Source organism: Paramisgurnus dabryanus, chromosome 23, assembly GCF_030506205.2.
Source record: "Paramisgurnus dabryanus chromosome 23, PD_genome_1.1, whole genome shotgun sequence".
Taxonomy (NCBI): domain Eukaryota; kingdom Metazoa; phylum Chordata; class Actinopteri; order Cypriniformes; family Cobitidae; genus Paramisgurnus; species Paramisgurnus dabryanus.
This window is the reverse complement of record NC_133359.1, coordinates 12,235,564-12,247,863: the sequence shown is the minus strand read 5'-3', so window position 1 is coordinate 12,247,863 and position 12,300 is coordinate 12,235,564. Positions and strand designations below refer to the sequence as shown.

The window sequence follows — 12,300 nt, the reverse complement described above, 5'->3', positions numbered from 1 at the left end:
CCTGTGGGTTTGCTGTCATTCCTTATATAATTTTAATACCCTTTTCAAATAAACAACAACTTTGGAGGACAGCTTTACATTCTTTAGATTCATAAAACAATTCATGCTAAACATGGCACACAAAAGGTTAAAACCTTGGAAATTATAATATAAGTTATAATATAAATAATTTTTAAACCTAAAAGGCTCTTTGGTGGTGTGAAGATTGGCAGGCGTCACACAATTTGTTTAGTTCACTTTGTCTCAGTACATTTTGTGAAGTGTAAAACATCAGTGATCAAATTGTTCATTTGTTAATTATTTTTTATTTGTATCTCTTTTATACACTTTGATTCATCATTGACCTAAAGTGTTTAATATGGATTATTCTTGGTGTGCTCCATAATAACCATCAGTGCAAGCCAGGTCTCTTCAGCAGTAGGGATGATTTGATCAGCCGGCAGGAGGAAACCATAAAGACCTGTGTCTCTCAGTTCAAAGGTATAGGAATATTTGATGCCCTGGTTGTAGGTCCAGTCAACAGTGACTCCATCAGCTTGGTCTGAAAACATAGAGATTGGTAGGCACCAAATTAACAATAAATCATAGGAGAGAGGTATATATTAAACAATGTAGGATGTAAATAAACTTACAGATGGTGGTAATGATGCTGCCATACTTGTAGCTAGTGTTATACAAAGATTTCAGTGCAGTGACAGCCTTTTTGGCAAGCTCATGCTGAAAAGACAATACAGAAATCATTCTGCTCACATACTGTACAGTACAAGCCATTCAGTGTATTCAAACCTATATGTTTCTAACATGCATACCAGTTCTGCCTGGTCCTTGGCAGGAGTGCTAGTGTGTCCATATGGGTAGAGGAGCTTTTGGGAATAGCTGTGAATGGATATAAAGGTCTTGAGGTTGCCATGAGATTTCACAAAGTCCACAATGGCCTTGACTTCGGGTTCAGAGTGAGCGCTGGGTCCATGGTAGGTCACAGAGCAGGGATTGCTACTAGCACCAGGCCCTATAAATAAATAACAAAGCAAAGATTACAAAAACTTTACAACCTTATGAAACAGGTCAAGTGCAATAGCAATACAAACTTTAAATGTACATCACCTCCAAAGCCAGCATCCCAGTTCCTGTTGGCGTCAACTCCAGCACAGGTGGAGCCAGGGTTTGGCTTTCTGGTTTTACGCCACATACGATTCTTACCCAAACAACCGAATTACACAGTTAAAGAGAAATTTGATAATAGTTGAGACATGCTCTTATTACATGTAGCCAATTTGCTTTTAAAGTGCAGCCATTCAGACTAAACTCACAGACCGGTGGGTGTATTCATAGCCGTCAGGGTTGGTGACGATCTCCAAGAAGATGTCATAGTTGTTAAGGATGTCAGTGAGGACGGAGTCGTGTCCGTAGTCAGTCACAATCTATGCAATAAAAACAATGTTTACAGCACTTTGTATGGAGAACATAAACCGTATAGTCTTTAAGTGAATTACTAATCCCGAATACCAACAACTGTGTGTTTTTAGTCAGGCTAATGCATGTTACAGTAGGTAGATTACATTTGCTGAACACAGTAAAAGAGTTTTATTTGACCTTTTTGGCAAACCAGACTCCACTGGCCTGTGTGACCCATTCTCTGGAGTGAATGCCGGTGTCAATCCAGATACCAGGACGATTTGCTCCAGTGCTGAACTGTGAGACAAATAAATGAGCTTATATGTGTAAAAAAGTAAAAAGATTATCTTGAGAAATTGGGATTCACCAAAGTCAATGCCGCATTATTATTATTATTATATAAATGTGACCTACCTTCAGGACGTTCAAGGGGCGGCCCTCATAGCTTTCACCAATCACAATTTTGCTAACCAGACCACTGTTGTCTGCCACAAGCAAATCCATGAATGAATAAATCTGAAACCAAAATATTCAATTTACTGTTAGTTAAAATAAGTTTACAACTTTAAAAGTCCACCATAACAAACACATCTGATGAAAGCATGTTATTTTCCAATAAAACCTAATAATGTTTCTTATAACTTGTTTTAAAATGTCATTGTATTGTGCTAAGCTTTACTTACCGCACACAAATCATGATAGTTTGCAAAGTCAAAATCATCTGTAGATCTGGGAATAACACGAGATTTCAACATCTGACGTTTCTCCTCATCCAGCAAATCCTAACAGTGCAAGAAAAAAATTAAAAGATTTTCAACTGGTTACTGTCCAATGAAATGTGAAATACTGTTAAGATATTCCTACCTGGACATCCTCGATCATAACACGATATTGGATGTGATTGTATGCCAGGAAAGCCCTGACAGGCTGAAGGCTGTTGAAAGGAACAAGGACATCAACAGGTAGAGACTCATGAACGGGCCCCATCCAAAAGTCCAGCTTAACACAAGAGCATATGTACAGAACACATTTTTATTTCTTTATTGTTTATACTTTAAGTGTTATTAATGAATACCAATAATAGGGTGTCTCTGTACACTGACTTACTGCAAGATGTTCCTGTTCAGCGAGCTCCTTCAGGAGATTAATCTGTGCTTCATCTTGTGCAGTGATCCGAAGAACCTGATGTCTGCAGAAACATCAACATGATCAGCATTTATCAAAAACTGAAAATATTGATTTTTAATGTTGCAAGAAAATATGCACTTACCCCTCAAAAGTCGTCTTGCCAAGCACGACCACAAAAAGAGCAATAAGAACCAAAATCCTCCTCATCTTGCAAAGTGGACCGAAGTAGGCAAAGTAGGAGACCTTTATATACTACTATGGTGGTTATGAGTTTGTAGATGAGGAGATAAAAGGGGCAGGTAAACCTGCTGCTATGATTCTCACAGACAGGATGAGAACATTGCATATGGTTTTGGCATGTTGACAAAACCTTTGCATCATTGATTGCTGATACTGTAACTATGTGACAACGCCCGCGAAAATGTCATGTTTTTGTGATTTACTGTTTTCTAATAAAATCATTCTATAATATAAAGAACATTCTGTGAAAATATCACTTTAATATTGACTGAGTAGGTCATGACAAAGATTGAAATCAATGTAAAGCCAAACTTTGATGCTTCTAATCTTATTATAGATTGCAATGAGACTCTAAGTCTGGATTTCACAAGGGCCACAAATTAATTACTTTTTTGCTCACCAGCCAAAGTGGCTTGTTGTTTTCAAAAGTTACCAGCCACTCAGCATTTCAACTGGCCTTAATTTTGTTATTTGTAAATTACATTTTATGATTAAACCTGACCTTGGCATTCTAAAATGACTTTAATTAGAGTAATTTAACTTGATTTAGCTAGATTAGATGCAGACTGGTAACCCAAATTAGGACTACATTTATTAGCTGGAAGCACATATAGCCTACAGGTATATCAGTATAGATCATATATATTTAGGCACATGAAAAACATGCTAGTAAGGCATAAATAGATTAACGTCTAATGTATGAAAAGTGGTGCAGGGGTGTAGAAGATTAACTGAAAGAATAAACACACAAACCCCATACAAATATTTATTAACAAAAGCAGTAAGTACTCTCAAGCCAAGTAATAGGTGTGTGACAAGAATTTTAAACATGGTTAAATGCTAAAACTAGATGTTCAGAATAAAAAGAGCTTGAAACAAACTTTACAATGACACCAAGACCATGTCTATGGGTTCAAGAATAACAAAATACTGGCCATTTGAAACTCGAAAATCATCACATTTTGTCCCATTGTTTTCCATTTTGCGGGTGGTAAAACAATTCTTGCGCATATCGTTCAAATTGATTGAAATTTCGTTCACTTGTAGTTTAGCAATTAAACTAAATCTAAGTTACAATTTCAAGAATGTTTTACTCCGCACGTCGCTTGAGGTAATCCGAAGTTTCGTCGAGAGAAACCAAATTGTCATCCATGACAGCCGAGATTGTCACGTACCTACAAGTACATGAATTTTACTGTCAACTTGTTTATGCAGATTGTATTCTATAAGCTTGGATTCTGTTAAGAGTGATTTAAATCTAAGGCACTCTTTTAATGACAAATGTCAAGCGGGCATTATTGTTGACCAAAGTAACCTATTAATATGTGCGCACCTCTCCGCTCGCGGGATTCCCCTGACTTCGGACAAAATCGGGACGTGTGCATTCAGGTATGCGCTATGAATCTCTCTCCACCCTTGCCCAGAGAGTGTGCACACACTTTAAATCTCTTCATTTACTTCAATGCAATTGTATGGAATAAATTTCCCAAAATGTGCGTGCATTCGCAAATCTTTCAGCGCTCGAGTTCTCTGGTAAACGATCCCTTCTGTACGTCGTTGCGCTGGGTGCAGGGAGTGCTCATGGGAGTTGTAGTTTCCCAGTGTCGCATTGAGCATTGTTTATCATTTAGCATCAGTGGTGTAGTCTAGATTTTTGTAGTGAGTATACTGTGATTTTTCCCTCTCATCCTTATGCTCACTCGTCCCAGCGCGACACCTCATAAGCACCACCACTCACAGATGCATACAGTATAGATATTCATGTAACTAAGAGCATTCTGAAAGTGTACTCATAACACATAAACTGAACGTGTTCTCAACATGTCAGTTTATTATAAGAAAAAAAGACTTTAACAGCCAATGGGTTTACAGCTGGGGAAACTGGACTGATTTTTAGACTGGTTTAGTGTTAATCAACATCTAACTCAGGGACAAAAGTTACTTAACTGTTAATTAAAATTAAATAAATCTTCAATCTGTGGCTAACACATGCATTAAAGGAGAAAAAATATTAAATTCTTTCAATAGCTATTATCTGACAACTATTTATAACATTACCATGTGTAATTTAATGGTGTAAATGTTTTTAATTAATACACATTTAAGATGACCATGAATTAACTCTTATTTGCATAGTCATTGATATTAAAGCTTATTTTTGCATATAATATAAGAATTGTCTAAAACTGAAAATAGGCTTATACATAATTATTATTACAAGACCATCATGTAGCCTAATATTAGACACCCAAACCAAACAGAAGTTTAAGATCATATACATTTTGAACGTAGATATATAAATGAACACAGAGAATGGAAGTTTAACACTGTGAAGCACAAGCAAACATGCAGAGGAACTGAAGGCAGCTAAAAACCATCAGGGTATAATCACAGGCTTATTTTATTGCATTTGGAGCCTTACCTCCAGATAAAGTAATAAACTGGACTGATGATTTAAATGTTGTTTACTCACATGTGCGTTGTAAACTATATGGAGTTTATGTTGCAGCACTCGTTCACTTCTCTGGACTGTTTGTTTACAGTGTCGCGTGAGCAGCTACACTGTAGGTTCGACTTCATTTGGCGCTAAGCAGACCTCTTGGTGATGTCAAAGTACCGCGAGAGCAAGTCAAAGCAGATTTCTCCATGTGATAACTGGAGTCTCTCTCACGGTACTTTGCTGTCACTCGCCAGTCTGCTCCCCAGTTACTTTCGCGTCACTATAGTAATCTGATTTCATAGAAATTCATACGCCGATTGGATCGCGCAGTTCGGCATGAAGTATATAGCCTAATATGTATTTCAACCCGCTAAAGTAGCAAGTGTAGCATGCTAATGGTCAATGCTTCACATCTATATTATGACTAAACTTTAAAAATGTCACAAAACCATGCTGTTACGCATCCTCGCGCTATTTTTAGTGGGTATACGGAAATCCTTGACAATTTCTAGTGGGTATACGGCGTATACCTGCGTATCACGTAGACTACACCACTGTTTAGCATAATTTTTAAGAAAACTACTTAACCTGCCACAGCTGAAATCTACACATATTTGCGGGTTGGAGGGTGTTATGCCCTCCACAAATTGTAGTGTAAATGTAATTGTCTTGTCTTCAGTTCGACCAAAAGTCCAAATATACAGTGGTGTGATATTTGCAATGTTTTGTGAAAATTTCCTTTGTAAAAGAAACTAAAACCGTAAATTTAAACTTTTATTGTAAATTATAAAAAAATTAAATGTTTCCAAGCAAATGACACACTGATCTATAGCTTAACTAGGACAGAAAAAACCTTTATTGATCAATCCTCTGTCAACAAATGCGTTTAAATGTAGAAAATGCTAACACACAATAAATCGTCTCAGAATTAAAAACTTATTTTAAGGCTTAAACAAAATGTTTAGAGAAAATAACTGAGCCATCTGTGTTTGCTGTTGCACATTAAGCCTGCGCTTCCTTTGTACATTTCTCACATCTGCCTGTGGGTTTGCTGTCATTCCTAATATAATTTTAATACCCTTTTCCAATAAACAACTTCTTTGAAAAACAGCTTTTTATTCTTCAGATTCATAAAACAATTCATGCTAAACATGATGGCACACAGAAGGTTAAACCTGAGGGAAATTAATATAAGTGATTGTTGAAGGCTCTTTGGTGGTCTGCAGATTGGCAGGCGTCACACAATTTGTTTAGTCCACTTTGTTCCAGTACATTTGTTGAAGTGTAAAACAACAGTGATCAAATAGTTAATCTGTTTATTATTTTTTGTTTGAATCTCTTTTATACACTTTGATTCATCACTGACATACAGTATGTTTAATATGGATTATTCTTGGTGTGCTCCATAATAACCATCAGTCCAAGCCAGGTCTCTTCAGCAGTAGGGATAATTTGATCAGCCGGCAGGAGGAAACCATAAAGACCTGTGTCTCTCAGTTCAAAGGTATAGGAATATTTGATGCCCTGGCTGTAGGCCCAGTCGACACTGACTCCATCACCTTGGTCTGAAAACATAGAGATTTGTTGGCAAAAGGCAACAATAAACATGGGAGAGCTTAAGGGATTCATGAAACAATGTAGAATGTAAATAAACTTACAGATGGTTGTAATGAAGCTGCCATACTTGTAGCGAGTGTTATGCAAAGATTTCAGTGCAGTGACGGCCTTTCTGGCAAGCTCATGCTGAAAAGACAATACGGAAATCATTCTGCTCATATGCAAGCCGTTCAGTGTATTCAAACCTATATGTTTCTAACATGCATACCAGTTCTTCCTGGTCCTTGGCAGGAGTGCTAGTGTATCCATATGGGTAGAGGAGCTTTTGGGAATAGCTGTGAATGGATAAAAAGGTCTTGATGTTGCCATGAGATTTCACAAAGTCCACAATGGCCTTGACTTCGGGTTCAGAGTGAGCGCTGGGTCCATGGTAGGTCACAGAGCAGGGATTGCTACTAGCACCAGGCCCTATAAATAAATAACAAAGCAAAGATTACGCATGAATTACAAAAACTTTATAACTTTATGAATCAGGTCAAGTGCAATAGCAAGACAAACGTTACAAATCAAATAACCTCCAAAGCCAGCATCCCAGTTCCTGTTGGCGTCAACTCCAGCACAGGTGGAGCCAGAGTTTGGCTTTCTGGTTTTGCGCCACATACGGTTCTTAACCAAATTACACATTTAAAGAGAAAGAAATGTAAACAGTTAAAACATATTCTTATTACATAGCCAAAAAAGTGCAGCCATTCAGACTAAACTCACAGAAAGGTGAGTGTATTCATAGCCGTCAGGGTTAAGGACAATCTCCAAGAAGATGTCATAGTTGTTAAGGATGTCAGTGAGGACGGAGTCGTGTCCGTAGTCAGTCACAATCTATGCAATACAAAAAAATAAATATCTGTGTTTGAGTAAATTTATATTTTGTTGTACTGAAAATGTTTACAGCACTTTGTACTTGTTGTATGGAGAACATAAACCGTGTATAGTCTTTAAGTGAATTGCTAATCCCGAATACCAGTAACTGTGTGTTTTTTAGTCATTAATGCATGATAGGTAGATTACATTTGAAATTTATTTGACCTTTTTGGCAAACCAGACTCCACTGGCGTGTGTGATCCATTCTCTGGCGTGAATGCCAGCGTCAATCCAGATACCAGGACGATTTGCTCCAGTGCTGAACTGTGTGAAAGAAAGAAATGTGCTTACACGTAATACGTGTAAAAATTTAAAATATTTATCTTGAGAAATTTGGATGCAGTCAATGCCACAGTTATTATTATTATTATTATTATTATATACATTTGACCTACCTTCAGGACGTTCAAGGGGCGGCCCTTATAGCTTTGACCAATCACAATTTTGCTAACCAGACCACTGTTCTCTGCCACAAGCAAATCCATGAATGAATAAATCTGAAACCAAAATATTTAAATGTACCGTGAGTTAAAATAAGTTTTCAACTTTAAAAGTTCACCATAACAAACACATCTGACAAAAACATGCAATAAAACCTAATAATGTTTCTTATAACTTTTTTTAAGTCATTGTATTGTGCTAAGCTCTGCTTTACTTACCGTACTCAAATCATGATAGTTTGCGTAGTCAAAATCATCTGTAGTTCTGGGAATAACACGAGATTTCAACATCTGACGTTCCTCCTTATTCAGCAAATCCTAATAGTGCAAGAAAAAACATAAAAGATTTTTAATTGGTCACTGTGCAATCAAATGTGAAATACTGTTAAGATATTCCTACAGTACCTGGACATCCTCGATCATAACACGATATTGGATGTGATTGTACGCCAGGAAAGCCCTGACAGGCTGAAGGCTGTTGAAAGGAACAAGGACATCCACAGGTAGAGACTCATGAACGGGCCCCATCCAAAAGTCCAGCTTAACACAAGAGCATAATCACAAAACACATTTTTATTACTATATTGTTTATACTTTAAGTGTTATTAATGAATACCAATAATAGGGTGTCTCTGTACACTGACTTACCTCAAGATGTTCCTGTTCAGCGAGCTCCTTCAGGAGATTGATCTGTGCTTCATCTTGTGCAGTGATCCGAAGAACCTGATGTCTGCAGAAACATCAACATGATCAGCATTTATCAAAAACAAATTTTTGCACAAAATATTGATTTTTAATCTTGCAACAAAATATGCACTTACCCCTCAAAAGCCGTCTTGCCAAGCACGACCACAAAAAGAGCAATAAGAACCAAAATCCTCCTCATCTTGCAAAGTGGACTGAAGTAGGCAAAGTAGGAGACCTTTATATACCACTATGGTGGTTATGAGTTTGTATATGAGGAGATAAAAGGGGCAGGCAAACCTGCTGCTATGGTTCACACAGCCAGTATGAGGGATGAGAACATTGCATATGGTTTCTGGCATGTTACATAAAATAGCAACTCAGAGTATACTGATAAAATCTTTGCATCATGGTTGGCTGATACTTGCATAACTAAATGTGACAACGTCTGTGAAAATGACATTTTTTGTGATTCACTGTTTTCGACTAAAATGATCTTATAATTTAAAGAACATTCTGTGAAAATATAACATTAATATCTTTAGTATGGTCATGACAAAAATTGAAATCAATCTAAAGTCAAACTTTGATGCTCCTTTGATGAATTTCATTGAAACTCTAGTCTGAATTTCACAAGAAGTTTCACAAATTGTACTGTAAATTTAATTTACCTGTCCTCAGTTCGACCAGTTCTGGTTCTTCAATCTGATTGGTGGTGTCTGCAGATTGGCAGGCGTCACATAATTTGTTCAGTTCACTTTGTCTCAGTACATTTTGTGAAGTGTAAAACATCAGTGATCAAATTGTTCATTTGTTTATTATTTTTTATTTGTATCTCTTTTATACACTTTGATTCATCATTGACCTAAAGTGTTTAATATGGATTATTCTTGGTGTGCTCCATAATAACCATCAGTGCAAGCCAGGTCTCTTCAGCAGTAGGGATGATTTGACTGGCTGGCAGGATGAAACCATAGCGACCAGTGTCTCTCAGTTCAAAGGTATAGGAGTATTTGATGCCCTGGTTGTAGGTCCAGTCGACAGTGACTCCATCAGCTCGGTCTGAGAACAGACCAAATGAAGAATTAATCATAGAAGAACTTAGAGGTATACGTTAAATGATGTTAAATGTAAATTAACTTACAGATGGTGGTAATGATGCTGCCATACGTGTAGCGAGTGTTATACAAAGACTGCAGTGCAGTGATGGCCTTTCCGGCAAGCTCATGCTGAAAAGACAATACAGAAATCATTTTTTAATGTGTTCATACAAGCTGTTCAGTAAATTCAAAATGATATGTCTTTTAACATGCATACCAGTTCTTTCTGGTCCTTGGCAGGAGTATGAGTGTATCCATGTGGATAGAGGAGCATTTGGGAATAGCTGTGAATGGATATAAAGGTCTTGAGGTTGCCATGAGATTTCACAAAGTCCACAATGGCCTTGATTTCGGGTTCAGAGTGAGCGCTAGGTCCATGGTAACTATCAGAGCAGGGATTGCTACTAGCACCAGACCCTATAAATGATGATAAAACAAAGATTACAAAAACTTTACAACTTTATGAATCAGGCCAAGTTGCAAACTTTAAATGTACATTACCTCCAAAGCTAGCGTCCCAGTTCCTGTTGGCGTCAACTCCAACACAGGTGGAACCAGGGTTTGGCTTTCTAGTTTTGCGCCACATACGATTCTTAAACAAACACATAGTTTATGAGAACTAATATTCATTACATGTAGCCAATTTACTTTTAAAGTGCAGCCATTAAGACTAAACTCACAGAACGGTGGGTGTATTCATAGCCGTCAGGGTTGGTGACGATCTCCAAGAAGATGTCATAGTTGTTAAGGATGTCAGTGAGGATGGAGTCTTGTCCGTAGTCAGTCACAATCTATGCAATACAAAAAAAATGTATATGTGTGTTTGAGTAAATTTATTTATTTACCAGCAACTGTGTCTTTTTAAGTCATTAATGCATGTTAGGTAGATTACATTTAAAATTTATTTGACCTTTTTGGCAAACCAGACTCCACTGGCCTGTGTGACCCATTCTCTGGAGTGAATGCCGGTGTCAATCCAGATACCAGGACGATTTGCTCCTGTGCTGAACTGTGTGAAAGAAATAAATGAGCTTATATATGTAAAAATGTAAAATATTCATCTGTACAAATTGGGATTAACCAAAGTCAATGCCACAGTTATTATTATTATTATATAAATGTGACCTACCTTCAGGACGTTCAAGGGGCGGCCCTCATAGCTTTGACCAATCACAATTTTGGTAACCAGACCACTGTTGTCTGCCACAAGCAAATCCATGAATGAATAAATCTGAAACCAAAATATTAAATTTACTTTGAGTTAAAAAAAGTTTACAACTTTAGAAGTCCACCATAACAAACACATCTGACAAAACCATGTTATTGTGCAATAAAACTTAATAATGTTACTTATAATTTTTTTAAAGTCATTGTATTGTGCTAAGCTCTGCTTTACTTACCGCACTCAAATCATGATAGTTTGCATAGTCAAAATCATCTGTAGTTCTGGGAATAACACGAGATTTCAACATCTGATGCTGCTCCTCATCCAGCAAATCCTAACAGTGCAAGAATTTTTTTTAAATGATTTTCAAGTGGTCACTGTGCAATCAAATGTGAAATACTGTTAAGATATTCCTACCTGGACATCCTCGATCATAACACTATATTGGATGTGATTGTACGCCAGGAAAGCCCTGACAGCTTGAAGGCTGTTGAAAGGAACAAGGACATCCACAGGTAGAGACTCATGAACGGGCCCCATCCAAAAGTCCAGCTTAACACAAGAGCATATGTACAGAACACATTTTTTTATTGTAGTGTTTATAGTTTAAGTGTTATTAATGAATACCAATAATAGAGTGTCTCTGTAAAGTACACTGACTTACTGCAAGATGTTCCTGTTCAGCGAGCTCCTTCAGGAGATTAATCTGTGCTTCATCTTGTGCAGTGATCCGAAAAACCTGATGTCTGCAGAAACATCAACATTACCGATTTATTCATTTTTCTAAAAATAAAAAAATAAATTGGTATCCTTTACATTTATTTGTGCACTTACCCCTCGAAAGTTTTTTTTCCTAGCACGGCCACAAAAAGAGCGGTAAAAACCAAAAGCCCCCTCATCTTGCAAAGTGGACTGAAGTTTTTAAGAGTAACAGCCTTTTATATAGTACTGTGGTGGATGAGACTTTACAGTTCAGGAGTTAAACCTCCTGCTACAGTTCTCACAGTCTTATACAACACTAAAGTTTGAGTTTAATAGATGAGAATATTGCAGCTGTTTTATTGCCTGTTACTTAAAATAGCAACTCAGAGTATACTGACAAGAAAACTTGTATTAAAGGGATAGTTCACCCAAAAAATGAAAATAATGTCATTAATGACTCACCCTCATGTTGTATCAAACTCAGAAAACCTCTGTTGATCTTCAGAACACAGTTTAAGATGTTTTATATTT

At 37.0% G+C, this 12,300-nt stretch overlaps 1 protein-coding gene across 5 annotated transcripts; it reads right to left on the bottom strand.

Annotated features, from left to right (window-relative positions):
• Nucleotides 1-305: 305 nt before the first annotated feature.
• On the bottom strand, nucleotides 306-12,077 carry LOC135781364 (carboxypeptidase A1-like). Of its 5 annotated transcripts, none has more exons than XM_065291787.2 (11): nucleotides 11,902-12,070; nucleotides 2,503-2,584; nucleotides 2,260-2,394; nucleotides 2,079-2,177; nucleotides 1,810-1,911; nucleotides 1,594-1,692; nucleotides 1,311-1,421; nucleotides 1,105-1,195; nucleotides 810-1,009; nucleotides 633-717; nucleotides 306-541 (listed from the first exon to the last, which is right to left on the bottom strand). In XM_065291787.2, exons 1-11 carry the CDS (start codon nucleotides 11,964-11,966, stop codon nucleotides 354-356), a joined length of 1,257 nt encoding a protein of 418 aa, XP_065147859.1. In that variant the 5' UTR covers nucleotides 11,967-12,070; the 3' UTR covers nucleotides 306-353. The 5 variants fall into 5 exon arrangements, with proteins under 5 accessions (XP_065147859.1, XP_065147860.1, XP_065147861.1 ...); XM_065291788.2 differs by lacking the exon at nucleotides 11,902-12,070 and adding an exon at nucleotides 2,666-2,824; XM_065291789.2 differs by lacking the exons at nucleotides 306-541; nucleotides 633-717; nucleotides 810-1,009; ... (5 more) ...; nucleotides 2,260-2,394; nucleotides 2,503-2,584 and adding exons at nucleotides 6,200-6,768; nucleotides 6,862-6,946; nucleotides 7,029-7,228; ... (5 more) ...; nucleotides 8,524-8,658; nucleotides 8,767-8,848 and having other exon boundaries at nucleotides 11,902-12,077.
• Nucleotides 12,078-12,300: the final 223 nt, after the last annotated feature.